The sequence below is a fragment of the Nuphar pumila genome, chromosome 7 (genome assembly GCF_984573655.1).
Source record: "Nuphar pumila chromosome 7, dmNupPumi1.hap1.1, whole genome shotgun sequence".
Taxonomy (NCBI): domain Eukaryota; kingdom Viridiplantae; phylum Streptophyta; class Magnoliopsida; order Nymphaeales; family Nymphaeaceae; genus Nuphar; species Nuphar pumila.
Window position 1 is genome coordinate 129,128,851 of NC_143255.1, and position 19,477 is coordinate 129,148,327.

The following is a 19,477-nucleotide window of genomic DNA, read 5'->3' on the forward strand; positions in this document are numbered from 1 at the left end:
ATATATATATATATATATATATATATATATATATATATATATATATATATATATATATATATATAACAAATAACAAGTGTATCCTCAAGCACTGTGCTAGAAAGTAATGTATCCGAGTCTCCTTTAAAAAAACAAACTTGTATGTGTTTTTTGCTTAATCCAAACCTGTAGATGCCTTTTTTTTATAATCCAAGGGCAAAACTCCCCATCACTGACCGCACATTGGTTTTGCTCAGGTTGGTAAAACCCTCAAATTTGAGTCTTGCTTCTCCTTCTTGAGAGAAGCCTTTAGGGATACTTTTTTCACTTTCTTCCTCTTGGGATATGTGAGGAAAAGCTTTCATGTTAGCTCTATAGACTTGTAGAGTCTCTTCCTACCCTTGATTGATGTCTCTTTTGGGCGTGTGGCCTTTGAGATATATTCTTTTTTAGTATATTTCGTAACTAAACTTGATTTTTCTAAAATCTCATTGGACCTTGCCCAATATGTTTTAACCAAGTCAGGCCAAGGACCATGTACTTGGATTCTTGAAGATCCAACTCGATTTTCGGGCAAACATTGCACAAGATCTTTAAGATCTTTCCTTACAAAGTTATGTGTTGATCATGTATCGATCAGCACCTCCACACTCTCCTTTTAACTTGCATAGAGTTTAGGACGAATACCCCCTGCTAAGGCATGGTAAGAGATTCTGGGGGTTGTTGCTTTATCATGGTTGGACCATGTAAAGCTGAGCGGTCGTGTCCTCAACCCCAAGTTTTACCTCACGGGGAGGGCTCATTAAGTAACTCAATTCTCAGAAAGGGTTTTGTTGGCATATGTCAGAGTCACATAGCACACTAATGCTATGTGACCAAGAGAAGGCCCCATGCATCAAGTCTTATATCTCTTTCGTATGCATAACTCCAAGTATCTATTGCATGCAACTGTTTTGAACTTAACCATTTTCTTCAAATTTGTATAACCGTTTCAAAAGTTAACTTGCACATTTTGCATGAGCGGTAGTTTTTAGAAATCCATATACTTCATATTCTTCTCATTGAAGACCGGCCATTGTGAGGGGTGTTTACATTTGATCTATAAAAGGGAGTTGGTAAAGTGGTGAGATCCATTTATAATTCGAGCAACAAAATCTTGCCCAAAAGACTTGCCCTAGCATATTCAAAGTCCAACGACGTCCAGGGACATCCCACACAATTCCTCTGTCCATTCTATCCTTGTGCTTCAATTTGCATTCCAGATCCATTAGGTTTTCCTTAGTTATAACAAAATAAATAAATAAAGAACAAGGCAATTGTATAAGAAATATCAAAACAAGCCGAAGTATAAAGCCTTCCATAACCTATCATGTATGTTTAGGGAAAATTTACAGTCTCCCTATCAAGGAGGATTAACCAAGAGGCCCACCTTATGAAATTGCGGACGTGACCAAAGGCCCTCAGATGCAGTGTTCCCATGTTTAATCGATCTTTAATTACGTCAGATGACATCAAAACCAGCATTGCACCAAACTCAAAAAATATGTATCTTAAAAAATAAAATTACAGATCCATCAATTAGAATGGTGTCAGCTAATCTAGAATTATGAACCCTTAAATGCTTCCTCTTTCATTTGTTTTGAAGAATGAAGTCAAGACAGCTTTGAAGGATCTTTAGCAGGGGCAGCAGCAGGAACAACACCGCCGGTAGTTGGCCTGCACATAACATCTTGGTTTAGGCAAAGAGACAACAGGGAAAAGTAAAACGAAACTGAAATAAACTCTTGAGGCTCTGTTTGGGAGCCATAGTTGGGAGTGTCAATGATAGCGGTGATGAAATCCGCAGATTTTCCAACAACGTCCTTGTGTTGAAATCCAGCCATTTATAACACCATCACCATCTCCCCTCCCAAAACAGTGACTCCAATCGATGGGGAGGAGCAGGATTCTGTGAACCCATCACGCTCCCAAACAGAGGCCTCAAATACGTCTCAAAAGTGAGCAACTTACAGGCCAACAAAAACCTTGAAAGCATCGTAAATTCCCCACTGGGCACCAGTCAGTGTTCCAATCATAACAATACGCAATGGAAGACCACGGGTAAATAGACCCCATAGACCAAGCTTGTTCACAGCCTGCAACATGAAACCGAAGGACATTGTTCGGTTAAAAATAAATAAATCAATATAACCATCAGTCAAGACAAGTAGAATAAACAACTGAAGAAAACCTACATCGCTAACAGTTGCTCCTTTAGCATTGTTGAGGAAAGATACAAGATTATCAGCAGGGTGGGAAACAACAGCACAGAATACACCAGCAACATAACCACCAGCAAAGCTAACACCCAGTTGCATCGATTTGCTGCATTGGTCTTTAGGTATTGGAATAGCGTACTTGTAGAACATCTCCACGATGGTCTCAAAAGAAGCAAACTTCATCATGGTATCTGCAACATAACATCACGTAAAGAGACATGCCTAAATTTTACCAGAGAGGCTGAACCATCAAGCAAATTCCATATTCTGGATTGACTTCTCAGACCGGATTATTTCATGTCCAGCACTAATACAGTAACCATCTTGGATGTAAAGCTATCCAATTCTTCAATTAAACTAAAAAGGTCGTGACCTTGTTATCACTAAACCACCACCATCTTGCTTTGTAACCAACACATTGGTTGTTTGTGATACTTGCATCAGCCCAAATTCTCAGATTATATTTGGCCAAGTTTCCCAAGGTGATGCTTGATCTCAAAAGTTTCGACCAAAAATCAATTTGATAAACAAACTCTACCAATTAATTGAGTGATAAAGAGGAAAACTGGGGAAAGAGAAACACCAACCACAATGAGTAGTCACAGAGCACAACAAAATTTCACTCAAAAGAAAAAGATAAATTCACACAAGCACCTATCTCAGATAAAACAGTGACAGTAATATTAATAAGTATAAAACAATGCTAAATATGATATAGAAGTACATGAAACTCAAATTTCCTGATATACTACCAAAATTATTGCCACAAGAAAGAAAAGGGCTCATTGCAAAGAGGAAAGCAGATATCATAAAATAGTCCACATGTCAGAACCACCATCTGCACTCTCAAAACCATGACACTACATTCAGATTCACCAAAACCAAAGCAATCACCTCAAAATGGAGACCATAAAGCAATTGATTCAGAACTCCTTCATACTAATCACTGGCCAAGGAAACGGCCTAAAACACACAAATAACAACATATACTCTTGGCTGGTGCAAAACTCCACTTACCGTGCAAATTCTGAGATGTAACATTTTTAAAATACAAGTATCATCTACGAGACAATATGGACTGGTTATTCAATGAAATGAACACCTAACAGTTTTTCAATTTTGATCTAAATTGACACAACCAATTATCTCTAATCATTATGAAACTTAAAGAGCACTTCACAGCAAACATGCAACTCAATCAGTTGAGAAGTTCTGCACCTCTTCTCTGAAACTATCTGCTTGTTTCAACACCTCCAATAGGAGAAATAATGAGACAGAGAGGGAGCATATTCCTACTCACATGGAATCTGACGCCCCCAGAGAGGAACAAGCCCCTTGTAAAGACTGTCAAAATTCCAAACAAGAAACAAAAGTAAGATATTTAGCATAAAAGATCATACAACAAACTTCGTTTTCAAAGTATTGTTTTTGACTTTTGAATCATACCCAAGTACTCCTTCAGATTTAACAAACTTAGGCAATCCATCTGCCAAACCTCTGGCAAATCCTGGCTGAGTCTGAACACGGACCTTCACTGCCTCAAATGGGCAAAGTGCAACATCAGCAATTACCTCAGCCGACGCAGATCCCGCAAGGTATATCAATGTCTTGTACTTCGAAGCATATTCAGGACCCACAATATCAGAATAGTATTTCTTGAAGAACTCATAGAAGCCGAACTTGCAGGCTCCTTGGGCACTGTATCCGAGCAGCGTAGGCACCCATCCCCTGAAGAACCCCCTAAGTCCTTGCTCTCTAAGCAGCACACCGAACCCAGAACTGATGCTCTTGTACTTTGCAGGATCGATCTGAAAGTTTACATATAAACCCAATAAAAGATCAGAAATTTAATAAGCAAATATCTGGCATAAAGCAAATTCCTCCACAGACACCAAAAAAATCGCGAGATACATGGAAAATATTGTGAGATCACTATGAAACGATTGAGGGATTAAGCAATTCAATAGAATGGGGACTTGAAAAGAGGTGCAAAATGGAAAATCCCTATACCCAGAAGTTCTTTAGCAAAATATGCATGCGTAGAAAAAGAATCGTGTGTGAATAGCTTTGGTCACATGGCAGAAAGTGTGTGTGTGTGTGTGTACACAAATGCCCAACGCAATCTGTGTGCACACAAATGCCCAACGATCTGTGTGCACACAAATGCCTTGCGGTGCGCATATAGACACTAATGAGAGTAGCTCCTAAACAGTCTTATATTCTAAACCAATGTTGTTAACATCGGTCTGAATCGACCCAATGACGGCGATTCAGGGGCCTTCACAGCCGATTCAGTTATTTTTTTAATATTTTTAAGGGGTTTAAAATAATTGTTTCATTTTTTTATTGTTAATGACACGTCATCTGATTCACAAAAGTTCCGATTTGATTCGAGTGGTAGGTTTTTTCAAGAAACTGATTCACCTAGTGAACCGATTTTAACAACATTGTTCTAAACCATCCTAAACAGCTTCAAAGGACAAACTTTTGGGTGTTTGCATAGTCCGAACTTATAGATGTACTTTGTAATGCTTAATTAGTAAAGAACATGCATTAGATTAGGCATTTTTAATATTTAAATGTGTTTTGAGAGCGATCAAAAAATCAACTGCTCATATTGCACCTAAACATGATGAAATGAAGATCAAGGTTGCTAGTTACATTGATTCGATCCAAAGCGTGAGTTTCAGTGAACAAGTAATGATGAACACTTCAATCACGCATTCAACAGAAGAGGCAATCAACAAGCATAAAATTAGATATCCGCGCTGAAGAAAAAAAAATTCTGAGAAAATACAATCTCGAAACTACTAAAAAGCATATTGCATATTGCATTAACCGTCCCTCCATAAAGAAAAGGAAAAAACAAAAGAAATATGACGAAAACCTAAGGAAACAAAAAAACTGTACCTGCATATTGCATTTGACGAGATCCAACGGCGTGACGGCCGTGTGCGTAAGGCCACAGCTGAGGATCCCCCCGACGGTGCAGGCAGCGTAGTAGGCCGGCGAGTGCATGGCGATTTTCCCGGGTTCGCTCGGCGCAGGGACAACTAACGATCCGCCGGAGGAGAACGGCTTCTTCGACGTCATTGGAAGCGGCAACGAAGACGAAGATGACGGTGCGAGGCCAGGGATTTCTAAGGCGTTGAGTGAGGAGAAGGCGGAAGAGGAGTAGAGGAAGCTAGGGAGGATCGATTGCCGACCGTTCTCTGAGAAGGCCATGGTCACGACGACAACGATAAGAAGGAGGAGGTGAGAGAGGAAATTGAGAGAAGGAAATTAGGTTTTAGAGAGAGAGAGAGAGAGAGGTTTCTCTCCGACTCGGCCGCTCGGCGTTTCCCTCTCACTGCCCAATCGCCGCTGCCACTCCAGAGACTGCTTTTATATCATGGCTCTCATAAGAAACTCTCCCCCCAGATTCTCATTAAATATCGAAAGTATCCCTATCTGTCTTTTTACAAGTGTCAAGCTTTCTCCATATGTGCTGCCAATTTTACGAAACGAGGGCAACGATGGAATAACATAAATTTCTGAGGAGGTTATGGGGATAAAACTCGGGGAGCTTTATTTGTTGCTTATTGTGCTTTAAGAAACTTTTCTTTTCTTTTTTGAAAGGAAAGCTGGGGTTAGGCGGACCCCTGCCAGAGCAACAGCCGTCCCATTTGTTAGAGGGTTTCGATCCTGGGCCTTGAGCTTGACACAGGACCCCGCTTACCACATGAGATACCACTTGAGTGGTTGCTTCAAGAGTCTCCCAATATTTTTCTTACTGTAACGTAAATATTGCCTTTTTTATTATAATGAAGAAGTTTCTTTAAACCACTGTCCTCCTTTGTTGGATAGGTCTCCACCGCAGAGTTATGTCACAGTGACGTGCCACCTAGGATTAGGGGTGTCAACTGGTCGGGTTTGGTTGGTATCCAGGTGAAATCAAACCTGGCTTTTATTTTTGGGTACGGTATCGAGTTTGGATCTGGATCTAATCAGACTCATCATAAGAAAAATCATACCCGGACCCATTAAGAACTACATGAACCAGACCCAGGTCATACCCGTCTAAATAATATTTTTTATCATTTCTACATTGAAAACTTGTGGGTCTCAATCGGAACTCGGGTTGGGCTCAAGTCTTGTATAAAATTTCACAAACTATACCTGGATCCATGTATTAATTGGACCTTTTCGTCCGGACAGGCCTTCTTATTTATCACTGTACCCGGACGCTATAGGGTTCGGTGGTACGGGTCGGGTCCTGGTAAACCCCACCCGTTGACACCCCTACTTAATTAGGATCCATGGGAACATTAATGGGATATGGTTTGCATCAAATAAAAAAATATACTTTTATATATGAGAATATTAGAATAATAAAAAGTTAAAAATTATGTTTTTTTTTCCTTCTCCAAGAAAATCATGAAACTTCTCACTTTAGGTCATAGTTAGGTAGTCATATTGTTAACAACCATAGTTACCAGAAGCTTCTCACTTTCTGGCTTTGGAAACCTGAGGCTCCTTGCTTTCTTGAAATCAGGAGAAGCTTTAAATAAACCTACTTTTGTAATATGAAAAACTCACTTCCTCTTCGCTATCGAAATCGATCATCTTTTGCTTCACTAACATTTTTTTCTCGCTTTTTGTTGCTTCCATATAACTTTTTATATTTTTTATATTAAAAAATAATAATTTTTTTATAACAAATTAATTTAAGCATTGGTTTTTATATTTGTGTTCATGTCATTTTTTATTTGCTTTCACCCATACTTGATATTGCTTTTTATGTGTTTGCGTAATTGCTTTATAATTATATCTCGCTTCCTGCTACTCTTTTAAACATTCGCTTCTTCAATTCTGCTTCACGGATTGCTTCTCGTATCCATTTTTGTTTTCTGATAACTATGTCAAGGACAAACCACACACGATAACAAAGCGGCCCCATGCAAACTTTGTCCTGCGTTCGATATACATGTTCAAAATGCTGCTCGGCTTGTGTAGGTGTACCTTGTCCCAGTGAGTACGTTTTCTATATGGTGCTGCAGGACTTGTGAGACTGGCAAGTTCTGGACAAAGGCCATTCCGCTTCTCTGACGGTGTTTGTCCAGCAAGTATTGCTGAATCATATATGGTTGGACATTTGATCCGAGCCTGAGATGTTTTTCTTAGTATGGATTCTTTAAGTAAGATCCGAATGTTGGATTGGGATCTGTTCAATTGGTTTACTTTTTAATTTTGGATAGGATTAAAATCAGCATTTAAGTTGGATTTTGAATTGATCCGATTCAAAATCTGATGCAGTTACATTTTTTACATGAAAATTGCCTGTTTTCTGTTGTATTTTTTCTCCGGTATTACATGTATTTTGGATTCAGGTTCAACATTACCTCCTCGGATCATATTCAGATCTGGATTCAGTTTTAACATTACCTCTTCGGATCTTATTCAAATATGGATTCAGGTTTGGATTTTCTGTTTATATGTTGGATTCAGATTCAGATCTAATAAGATCCAAACCAAGTCTGACCCATTTGCACCCCTACCAATCAAACGTATCCTTAGATTCAAAGAGAGCATGAAGAATTGACTTGGCATAAGCGAACGTCCACGAACCATGCCCCTTAATTATGGAACGGGTTCGATATGCCAGATCCATCTAGGTCTTTGTGACTTGGTGCATGAAAGCCCATGTACTAATTGAGTCTAAACCTGGGTCTTAATCGGGGTCTTCTTATTTTTCACTATACTCGGATCTTATAGGGTTTGGTCTGGGTTGGATCGGGTAAACCCGACCCGTTGACACCCCTAAACACAAGGGGGCACCCTAAACCCTAGAAATTGTAGTTCATAAACTTGTTTGCGTTTTGGATGAACGTGGTTTTCAGTTTCTCTTGATGCTAATTTCCAAAAGCGTCATTTTCAGTGAGGTGCGGAACAAACAAAGAACATCGTTTGTAACGCTAGCCACGTGAAGTACGCCAAGTTTACGTTTAGACGCCTCACTTTTCAAATATTTAAAATAATACCTATTTTAAATCATTTTATTCAAATAACCGTGACCAGTTGAGTTAAATTTTTATATTACTTTGAAATGAAATATATGGCATTCAAATTCATTGTTTTTAGGGGGGTGTCAACTGGACTGATTTATCCAGACCCGACCCAAACCAAATCCTCTGGAGTCCATATGATAATAAATAAGAAGACTCGATTAAGACCCGAGTTCGGAACCAAAAATACAATTAATATATGGACCCAAGTATAGTTTTTGAAATTTTATACCAAACCCCGACCCGAGTTCTATTAAGACCAGCAAATTTTCAATGTAAAAATGATAAAAAATATGGTTTTACCCTGTATAGTTCAGGTTTGGTTCATGTAGTTTTTATGGGGTCCGACTATGGTTTTTCTTATAATAAAACCGAATAAACACAAGTCCGAACACGATGCCATACCTGAAGATCTGATCCAAGTCTGCTTTCACCTGGGTCTCAACCAAACCCGACCCGTTGACACCCCTAATTGTTTTGGCTTAATCCAGAGAAATATGTTGCATGCCCAATTCACTAATCAAAATATGCTAAATATAACCACTTACAGTAATTTGGTCATATTTGTTATATTTTATAGCTTGCAGTTAGCAATAGTATTTTCAACAAAAGCGAGGGCCATCTTCGTCATTGTCCATTTATATTACTTAACCATATTTAGTGTTTATAAGAAAAAATATTGGGCATTTTATTTTGATCAAATGACTCCATGAAGGTGTTGAGCATGGCCAAGATAGTAAGAATCAACTCTACAACAACAACTACGCCATCATCCCAAAACAATTGGGGTCGGCGATATGAACCAACAAAGAAAATCATTTTGGGTCTTCCACATGAATCCTTCTCCTCCAATCATTTCTATTCAATGTCATGTCTTTGGTGAGGTTCAAAGCATTCATATAATTTCCTATCATCTTCATCCAAGTCTTCCTGGGCTTACCCCGACCTCTTTTAACTAATATATTTTCTCATTTCTCCATCCTTCTAACTGAAGCATCATTAGGCCTTCGCCGAATATGTCCAAACCACCGTAAACGATTCTCTCTCATCTTATTTTCAATGGGTGCAACGTCTACCTTCTTACGTATCTTCTTGTTCTGAATCTTATCTTTTATTGTATTTTCACACATACATCTAAGCAGATGCATCTCAACTACACTCATTTTTTGAATATGATGTCTCTTGACAGCCCAACATTCTGTACCATATAGTAAAGCGGGCCTAATAGTCGTCCTATAAAACTTTTCCTTCAACCGCAATGGCATTCTACGATCGCACAACACTACAGTTGCACTTTTTCATTTCATCCACCCAACCTTTATCCTATGATTTACATCTCCATCAATTTCTCCATACTTTTGAATGATAGATCTCAAATATTTGAAACAATCATCCACCAGTATTTCTTGCTCACCAAGCTTCACTACACTCCCATCACTACTTCTTTGCTTACTAAACCTACATTCCATATATTTTGTCTTACTCTTACTCAACTTAAAACCTCTTGCTTCCAATGTCTGTCTCCATAATTCTAACTTAGCACTAACCCCAGCTCTAGACTCATCAATCATAATAATATCATCATCAAACAACATACACCACGACACATTTTCTTGAATTGATCTCGTAAGCTCATCCATCATTATAACAAATAGGAAAGGGCTTAAAGCAGATTCTTGATGTAACCCAACCGTTATAGTAAGAATCAACTCTAAAAAAGTATTTTTCAATGTAAAATTATGATCTTTTAGTTGAAAATTCAATATATTGTCCGCTCCAAAAAAATCTGGCATTCACATTAGAAAAATACAATCCAAAGGCTAATTTCTACTCGACCAAACATATATATCACATTTAAAAGGTCAAATTTGCAAAATAGAAAAAAAACTTTTCACTAAGGATTTTGAAATCCACAATGGTAGCAAGCATTTCCCCCCTCTTCAAAATGATACTTCAGTCTTTATCTTTCTTTAAATTATAAAATGTTAATTACTTTCTTAAATTTTTAACTAAAGGCAAATAAGTAATTTTAGAATGCAAAAACGTAAATTTGTCAATTGAGTAAGAAATATTCGAACAGTTATTAGAAGATTCAATCAAAGATAAATATATATAACCAATTCAAGCAGTCATTACGGGTGGATATTGGATGAGACTGGGGTGGGCCGGCTGGTTTAAAAACCTATCAGAGCTTGACCACACCCAAATCTGTCTAGAGCCTGACCTGCCTTTTGTTGATCTCAGCCCAAGTGTTTTTGAGCTTAGGTGAGAGAGAGAGAGAGAAAGAGAGGAATAAATACTTCACATTGTATTTTATTTTTTTTATACTTAAGTAAACCGATTCAGACACATATACCTAGCCACGCTGGCCCAGCCGATGTCAGCTTTAAACTCTGAGAGCTTACTCCTCAACCCCAAGGAGTCACCAAGCATGGGATAATGCCCATGAGATTTGAACCTTGACGGACCGTCAAACGGTCTAGGCCCCATCCCACTCAGCCAAACCCCCACGTATTTTTTTACCTTTTTCTTTCTAAAGTTTGGTTAACAATTGTATATTTCTCTTTACCATAAATTCAAATAATAATAATAAGAGCTCGACTCGGGCTTACAGCCCAACTTGATAGGGTATCTGACCAGGCTCGACCCCATTTTTATCGAGTGAGGATTTATTATCCAAACCGAGCTTGATCCATACTGGGCCTGGTACCCGACCCGATGTCCATCCCTCGTCATGGTCACTGATCAATTGTTCAAGAAAAGTAAGCATTTCTAGTAAATATTCGAGAACTGAGGCAGCTAAACATAATTATGCCATTCTATAAGCAGCTATATGTAAATTATAAAAAAAAGTGCTGTCGGCAACGATGTCCCTGTAAATAGGGAATCAGGCTGATGATCTTGCCCAACATTTGCTCAGCTGAGCCACGCCCTCTCTCTCTCTCTCCTCCATGGCTTCCGTCGCCGCGTCCTCACTCAATTTCAGGTCCTCCGCCGTTCTTTCTGGCCGATCTGCTGCGGTAAGAGTCAGATTTCACCGTTTTTTCCGTTCTTGTAGATCGATTGCTTGCTTTACGGTGTGTATCTAATCTAGGGTTTTCTCCCGATATTTCTCTCGGAGATATCCGTGGAAAACCATGATTTTTGCAGTCGATGGATATGATAATTGTCGTTATTGACGTAGGTTTGAGCAATTGCAGGCGAGATCTGAGTAAAGAGATGGATTTTCTTTACAGATCTTGGGTTTTATCCTCCCTTTTGAAAGGAAAAAGGGTTTTGGCGTATGATGTGTGAATAGTGAATCTGGCTGTGATTAGATTCCTTGTTTTTTGCTTAAAAGTTTATTTTTGGCCGGGGATGTTTGTGATGTATGGTTTTGATGGCAAGTTATTGTTTGATTTTGTTATTGTTTTTCGCTTTTGAGATTGGAATTTGACACTATAAACCGAGATCAGGTTGAGAGAAAATCACTCAATACCATCATGCAAACATGCAACTTGCAGCATGGGTAGCCAAGACTGCATTTTTTTGTGGGCGTGGTAGAAACCCATCTAGTTCTAGTATATAAAAGGCCTAATCCATGGGAACACAATATTTTTTGCCGCACATTTTCCGAAGAAACGCCAATGTCCTTTGAGGCTGATTAGCAGTTCTGCGTCTCTTCTTCAAAACCCAGGTTGTTTAGATCTAACAATATGTTGCAACAGCAACAGCAAGCGAACATCCGCTGATGGAATATGGGAAACCAATTATTCCCTCTGATTCATATCGTATTCCTTCTATTTGAGTCTCAGCAACTTGGTTTATAGGCAAATTGTGTATGGTTTGTCTTCAAACCTAGCAAGAGTGCTTGATCTGGAGAGTGGATGGTGTTTGTTGATGCAACTTTAGGCTATGTTTGATATTGGTTCTAGCCTCTGGGTTATCCGGATATGTTTGGTTACTTTTGCATGCTAAGTGGATCCATTTGTGATTTTCTCAAGCAAGCTAGTGCCTTTTCATCAACCACTTTTATTATTTTTTTTATCGGTTCAAGTATTTGCTGTATATGTCTGCAAGTTAAATATGTTGTCTCTTTTATCTAAGAGAATTTGGAGAAATATCACATGCAGTCCTGGTCCCAGAGCATTAGAATTAGAATGTCAATTCTAAGAATTTTATGCTTGGATTTATATCACATAAGGAAGTATAATTTGATGCCTTCTGTTTGATGCATCTGTTAAACCCATCTCCCTCTGCTCCAAAACCTAAAACACTCATTGCTTCACTGGTTTGTGTGATGAGTGTGCTGAAGATATGGTTTGTTTCTTTAATTATTGAAGCACGATGCAGAGCGAGGCACTCTCTGTTGCAAGACATCTCTTATGAGTTATCTGCAATTCTGTCACTATTGCAATCAGATGTGGATTATCTGAAAGGAGGGTGATTCTTTGACCCCTGTTTTCTGTGAGAAAAATAATTATCAACATCTGTCTGCGGCCATGTGAAGTGATGGTGTTTTTTTTTCCTTCCCAGGTTTGGGGGATGGGGTGGGGGTTCGGTTTGGACCCTAGAATCTCCTCATCCTTTTATTATTTCTAAGACGACAGTTTATTTTGCACAAGGGGCAGCAGGACATATTCTCAGTCTCTATATCATCCTTGAAACATTTAACTTCTTGATGTCATGGCTGTGGGTTTTTTGTGATTATACGGACTTCTAATTGAAAAAAATTAAAAGGGTCAGCAAGTGCTTTTAGTTGCTTCACATTACTTTGGTTTTCTAAAAGTTTTGGTCAGTTTTATCGGCAACAATTTTGCAATATTGCTTGTCCCTGGAATATGAATTCTTTGAAGTTTTGACATTAATATTAGATATTTGATGAGATCCTTTTTCTCTTTCCCCAAAACAAAAAAAGGAAATTTTGGATTTTTATTACATTCAACCCCAAACTTGCCAAACTCTCCATCCCAAGGTTATAATTTATTATTACAATAGCAATTTTTTGGAACATGATCAAATAGAGATGATGGAAATACCCTCAGGATCTTTCATCTGCCTGCCTGTGCACATTAGCTTTCAGTGTTACATGAAGTTCACCTTGAAACTTTTTGGTATATTTGCTTGCACACCATGTCTTGTCATGAACCTCAGGTTGACATACATCTTTCATTATCCCATCTTCAGAGTGTTTTTATGATAAACCTTTTGGTGAAACATGACATAATGCAAAGAAGGTTTCAAAGGATCAGTTTTACCAATTTGTATGAAATCTTTTATACCAAGGGCCTTGCTTTTGTTAATCATGATTTCATTGGTTTAAGCTTTTAGAAGATCACCAACTTACATCATTTGGTGGCCATGAGTCATGACGAGTTAATTACAATGGTTCTAGTGATTGGAAGAACAGGTGTTTGCTGCCGAACTGTAGACTTAATAGGCATAAGTTTGCATAGATCTGACATATAACCTTGGTCTCTACAGTTCAAATATGTCCACATCATTAAAAGGCTGACTTATGGCCAAAATATCTTTTGTTTGTATTCCCACAATAAATGGGCAACATATTCGATAAAATTAATGAAATAAAGAGATAAAGGGATCAGTTCCTTGCAAAAGCCAGCTAGTGATAGTGAGTTGCTTTTTTGCAACTGATTGCATAAGAAGATGATGTGTGGCTACATTAGGAAATATTGTCATGTGTGTTTTGGTTTCTGTTTGTAGTTTGCATTGGTCCTACTGCGTGGTTGCATTTAGTTCAAGGTTATGAGTTATTGGTGGACTGCTGTCATGTCTAAATGTGTTCCCTAAAAGAACTAGTAACAAAATCATGTATTCCCTTTGTCAATTGTTGTATCATTGCGATGCTGTAAAACCTATACAGTGATCTTTTTCTGTTTCCATCATATTAGTATGTAAGCATCCTTGGAACTCCTCAACATGATAAACACCCCATAAGTCAAGTAACTTTAGTATGGCATTTAAAGTCATTATAGAAGATTTTGTGACTTGTGAATAGGTAAATCATGAACTTGGATGAAGCTATTATATGCATAGTTCTTACACTGTTGCGATGTCTATGCTCCTCCCGCTCTCTCAATGAAATGTGAATGTTTGGGTCTTTGAAGTTGGGGGAGTGTTTTTCAATTTGTAATGACCGATTGATGCAAGTTATTGTTGTTTAGCTTTCACAAGTTGGAGGGTATGTATATTTCATGATTTCGTCTTTCATCATTGGTTTGTTTCTTGCCATTTATTTGCACTCTCACACACTTCCATTTCACAAGTGCGTGCAGTACTTACTCATACTAAGTCTTCTTCAGGTGGTAGGCAGGAACAATCTCGTCAATGTGGTTTCTGTCTCAAAGATGAGAAATGGCTTCCTGTCGCTCCGGCGCTGTGTCAGATGCTCTGTAAGCACTCCTCTCTGTGAAATTAGCCCCAGTTTGCTTAAAAAATCTCTGTTTGGTTTGAAAATCCAGAACACATGCAGGCAAAACCAGAAACGGTGCAAAAGGTGTGTGAAATAGTCAGGAAGCAGCTGGCATTATCTCCTGAGTCTACTCTAACCCCTGGATCCACATTTGCTGATCTTGGTGCCGACTCCCTTGACACGGTATCCTACACTTTGAGCCCAGCATAGCCTTGTTGCTTTTCTTGCTTTTACATGATCTCTTATCTGTAATTAGTCTTGATTACAGGCATGTTACAATTTTATTTAGCAATTAATTGGGCTTTTTATCCACAGGTGGAAATAGTGATGGGAATCGAGGAGGAATTCGGCATCAGTGTGGAGGAGGAGAGCTCTCAGAGCATCACAACAGTTCAAGATGCCGCAAATCTTATAGACAAGCTTATTCAGAAGAATGCTGGTTCAGCTTGAGAGTGGTCTTAGAACTCTGGAATTATGGGTTTATCTAGTGTCTTTTCTATTTATCATTAGGTCATCTTCATAGTTATCTTGATTCTTCATAAAATCAGTCCATTTTTGTTGCTTAATGTTGTTCTACTCAAATGTTGCACGGGGTTCGAGTCAAATACACTGGCTTGAACCTTCTGTGGTTAAATATCTGCAAATTGCCATGAGAAGATGATGAAGCCTAAGACAGTGCAGTGGTGGTGATTCTTAGGATTTAGTTTCAACAAGTTTTTCTCTTTGGTTTGTCAACTTTGAGTAGTTTTTTAGTGTATGAATTCTTTTGAATCCTGTGAAGAGTCTTTGGTGCGTATCTTTGCTATCTACATTATAACGTTTGAATGTTTGAAGAGTACTAGTATCACAGCCATTCTCGTTAGTCGATAATGTGTTTGATTAGTCTGATTTGCGGGATATCTGGAGGATACAGTGGCAATTTTTCTCATGAAAATTTAGTTCATTTCGACAACGGTCAATGACCAAATTTAAGCAATTTAGTGGAATGGCTTGTTTCTACTCGTAGTTTTTCTTTTTTAGGTGATAAATTGCCTAATTTGCTGGAAGTATTTTAACTTTTCCTGTGTTTATTATTGCCTTAGCTTGCAGCCATCTAGCTGTGACCCACTGTGGTCTGGCATACTGGTGCGTTTGCAGTTCAAGTAATCTTTCCTCAAATAAACTGGGGTCTTTGGGCGCTAGGTGAACTTGGTGACCACATGCAAATATTGTTCGAGTTTAACTCTGATCTTAGATCTAGCCTCCATTTGGAAGTGAGAAAATGGTAGGAAAAAATGCAAGTGTGAAAGAAAGTGGCAACTTTTTCACTTGTTCCAAGCAATGGAAATTTTTTTAATAGAAAAGTTTTGTATTTTGCCCTGATTTTGATGGAAAATTTTTTCCAATATCTTGAGATTGAAAATTTTTCTATCAAGGATTTCAGTTTTGAGGGCAGCTCTCATTTTTTCAACCTGATTTTCTCATGTTGCACAAACAAGAATATTTTTCATAAACTCATGAGTAATTTTCTTTTTCTATGAGAATTTTTCACTTCTAAAGGTGCCCCTAATGTGATATGGGATCTTCTCTTCAGAGAGAGAGAGGCGGATAAGTTGAGGCTCGTATGTATCTCTGGCCCAACTCACTCTCCTCGTCTACAGGTTCTTCCTTTTGAATCTAAGATCTGAGGATATATCCCGCATTTTGCAATATCATGGATTCGGCTTGGGGTCAGGCTAGAGATTCATGAATCTTTGCGACTGCTTTTTTTTATGGAGGTTTTGATCTGTTTTTGTTTTGTTTTTTATAGGCAAGCTGGGGTTAGGCAGAACCCTACAAGTTATACAAAGATACCATTGGGACAACACAAGGTGACGTGCACTAGCTGCTCTGTTTTTGTTTTTGTTTTTTATAGGCAAGCTGGGGTTAGTCAGACCCCTACCAGTTATACAAACATACACGTCCCAACACAACCCGTTGGTTTTTGTTGTTTCTTGGGTCTGAGTGGCGTTGCTACTCCAAATAGAGCCAGTGACAAGGTAGCATTAGCTACTGCAACAATGCTGTCATTGACACCTATTTGATACCCGGGACACACCCGTGCACTGACTGGTATATGCCCAGCTGCTGTCCGGCGTTTGATGTACAGGGCACGTGGCATCCAGGACAGGACAGCTCATCCTTTGCTGAAGCTTTATAAAGCGTTGCACTGGACATGCCAGTTGCACCCCCTGGGTGAGGTGATCAAATTTTTATGCATTAAGTACCTGATCACCCTCCATTTAGGGACAGGGCCTGTCAGTTGTGGGGCCCAAGGCCTGATGAAGGGTAATCAAGCGCTTAATGCACAAATTTGTGCCATGTGATTGCACCCTATCCTACCTCTGGGTGAGTGGTAAATCCAGGACAGTTTTCCATCGGGCTAAGGGTTGCCTGACAGTCCGACAAACACCATGCATTCCGCCTAAGGGTTGCCATCGGGCTGGGCTGCCTGTCAAGCTTCAGGTACCCGGCCTGAATTGGTCGGGCTCATGATGCACTTTGCAGCCCAGGCCGAATAAAGTTGGTCGGGGCCCAGCCTGATTAGATAATCAGGCCCTAATCGGGGCAGGATCATGTACAAAATGCACAGGGCTTGACAAACCTGACCTGACCTGACCCGAGCCTGATTATAACCGAGTGGGTGCCGGGCTTGAACCTCAATACGGGTTGAACCTGCCAGGCTCTTATGGAACAAGGGTTTTTTTTGGGCTTTTGAGAATATCCAACAAGGATTCAGGCCAGGGATTCTTTTGAATTATCTTATCTTATTTGGGATAGTGTGTGAAAATTAGCAATGGATATGTACAAAAAAAAATCTAAAATAATTGAAATGACGAAAAGATTGTCAATGGTCTTCTATTTGTGTAAGTTATCTAAAGAGAGAAAGGAAAGAATTGGTAGGGTTGAATTCCATTCTATGCATATTTAACCTATTTCCTTTAATTCCTTCATTATAAAAAAAAAAACTTTCTCACTGTAATTATTTTCTGATATCCACTTCCCAACATGCTCTAAAAAGAGGATAAGAATAAACAAAAGATCACTAACTTTTTAGTTAAGGTATGTTAAAAACTCTCATTACTTTCAACATGAGCTACTAGAATATGTTAACTGAAAACAAATCCAACCCTGTAGATGCATTTGGCATGGTTCATTTGTTCCAAATCGCCAGTTGAATCATATGCATTTTTTATGAAAAATATAATTTTTGGATGCTTAAATATTTTAATAAATTCTGAGCTATTGATTTTCAAGCCTTAAAAATCCTTCTATACATCATAATCGGATGATTTAAGAATCAGTTTCTATAAAAATCAAGCATCTAGATCATACAGGTATGATAAAATTTAAGAAAAAAATAAAGAAAAAAACCATGAAAAACTCTATTCATACTCCAGTTAACATATTCTAGTTCCCCCCCCCCCCCCCCCCCCCCTTCAACACACATGAATAAGTGCCAGATCTAAGATCCATATGATTTCATTCTGAAATCCATGGATTTCCAGTCCGACCACCTGCCCGATCAGACTAAAAAACCATGGATCTGGGGGCCTTATTACACTAAAACAGTGATCACAGGTCTGAGATCCCAGTAGCGGTGGCTATCTAACCGGGTGAAAAGATCAAGTGCAATATGACATCTTGGGGACAGAGCCTGTCAGGTGTGGGACCCAAGACCTGATGGAGGTTGATGGGGGTGCATAATGCACAAATTTTTGTGCAATCATATTGCACCCTATCCAGAATCCGGTGATCTTTCAAATCACTTTAAGTGATTTGACATCTTCACCGTCCATTGCTTCATCCCACCTCATGGTCTTGGTGTACATTGTGGATGGTGAGGATGCCAAATCACTTTTCTAAAAGTGATCTGCTTTCGGCCTGACCTGGTTATAATTGTGCTCAGGCCAGGCCCTTTAGGGCCAACCTAGTTAACTGTCCTGTTGGGCCCCGTGGAAAAAAATGCACAAAGCCCCGCCCGCTTCTGGCCTGATTGTTTAATTGGGCCATGCCGGGTCCAACCCATAACGGGCCGGGTACCCTGCACAATGCCCATCCTAATCCCTAGTTTAATAGAGGCAGGATCAAGGGGTGGACTGCTGATCTCTTCCAGAGGTCTGCTGTTTTCAAATGCACAGTAAATGATAAATAAAATGATACCTTAACCATAGTGACAAAAGTTAAAAAAAATGGCGAGTTATCGGCAGCCAAAACCTCGTGAAAATATATTTTTTTAAAATTCTTGCATCTTTTTGGCAAAATATCGGCAATAAATATAAGTTTAAAATATAAAAAATAATTTTTTTTAAAGAAATATAAATAAAAAACACAGTTTTAAATAATAAATAGCTTATTAAAACATAAAACGCGATACTTATGTTTCTGATGAAAAAATCACGAGAAATTGAAAATACCGCGAGAGTTACAGAATCTCTGTTGCAGAATTTTAGGAGATTACAATCTCCATTAACAGAATAATCTCCTATATTTTGGGTACTGAATTTAGAAGGAGCCTTTGTCAGATTCCTTATCCTTGTTGCCTTCTTTGGATTGATGAGCCTTATCTTCCATATGGATTTTTGAATCTGGGTTAATTGGATTGATATTATCTCTAACAAGATTTCCACAGAACTCGCTGATATGATCGGCCCACATTGAGAGATTGACTTCGGGAATGGGGTTGAAAAGAAGTCGCTGTCGATTTTTCTTTACCACCCATGGGAAGCCACTTTCCAGCAAAAGGGCCACCTACTCGAGAAAGT

At 38.8% G+C, this 19,477-nt stretch overlaps 2 protein-coding genes across 3 annotated transcripts; one reads left to right on the plus strand and one right to left on the minus strand.

The window, feature by feature from the left end:
* Nucleotides 1–1,298: 1,298 nt before the first annotated feature.
* LOC149833494 (mitochondrial phosphate carrier protein 3, mitochondrial-like) lies at nt 1,299–5,617 on the minus strand. Of its 2 annotated transcripts, none has more exons than XM_090012863.1 (6): nt 5,148–5,617; nt 3,684–4,045; nt 3,538–3,581; nt 2,214–2,428; nt 1,990–2,114; nt 1,299–1,695 (listed from the first exon to the last, which is right to left on the minus strand). In XM_090012863.1, the coding sequence occupies exons 1-6, from the start codon at nt 5,460–5,462 to the stop codon at nt 1,632–1,634; spliced, it is 1,125 nt and encodes a 374-aa protein (XP_089868989.1). In that variant the 5' UTR covers nt 5,463–5,617; the 3' UTR covers nt 1,299–1,631. The 2 variants fall into 2 exon arrangements, with proteins under 2 accessions (XP_089868989.1, XP_089868990.1); XM_090012864.1 differs by having other exon boundaries at nt 1,530–1,695; nt 2,004–2,114; nt 5,148–5,596.
* Nucleotides 5,618–11,171: 5,554 nt separating this feature from the next.
* On the plus strand, nt 11,172–15,500 carry LOC149833495 (acyl carrier protein 2, chloroplastic-like). Its single transcript, XM_090015159.1, has 4 exons — nt 11,172–11,301; nt 14,584–14,673; nt 14,754–14,876; nt 15,009–15,500. The coding sequence occupies exons 1-4, from the start codon at nt 11,233–11,235 to the stop codon at nt 15,141–15,143; spliced, it is 417 nt and encodes a 138-aa protein (XP_089871285.1). The 5' UTR covers nt 11,172–11,232; the 3' UTR covers nt 15,144–15,500.
* The last annotated feature ends 3,977 nt before the right edge of the window (nt 15,501–19,477 follow it).

Bases quoted from the DNA above. Each gene is read 5' to 3' on its own strand.
- LOC149833494 (XM_090012863.1), bottom strand. From the start codon at position 5,462: ATGGCCTTCTCAGAGAACGGTCGGCAATCGATCCTCCCTAGCTTCCTC. The intron at 3,582-3,683 runs GTATGATTCAAA...GAATTTTGACAG, and splicing joins AAATCTGAAGGAGTACTTGG to TCTTTACAAGGGGCTTGTTC. The intron at 2,115-2,213 runs GTAGGTTTTCTT...TTCATGTTGCAG, and splicing joins AAGGAGCAACTGTTAGCGAT to GCTGTGAACAAGCTTGGTCT.
- LOC149833495 (XM_090015159.1), top strand. From the start codon at position 11,233: ATGGCTTCCGTCGCCGCGTCCTCACTCAATTTCAGGTCCTCCGCCGTT. The intron at 11,302-14,583 runs GTAAGAGTCAGA...AGTCTTCTTCAG, and splicing joins TTTCTGGCCGATCTGCTGCG to GTGGTAGGCAGGAACAATCT. The intron at 14,674-14,753 runs GTAAGCACTCCT...GAACACATGCAG, and splicing joins GGCGCTGTGTCAGATGCTCT to GCAAAACCAGAAACGGTGCA.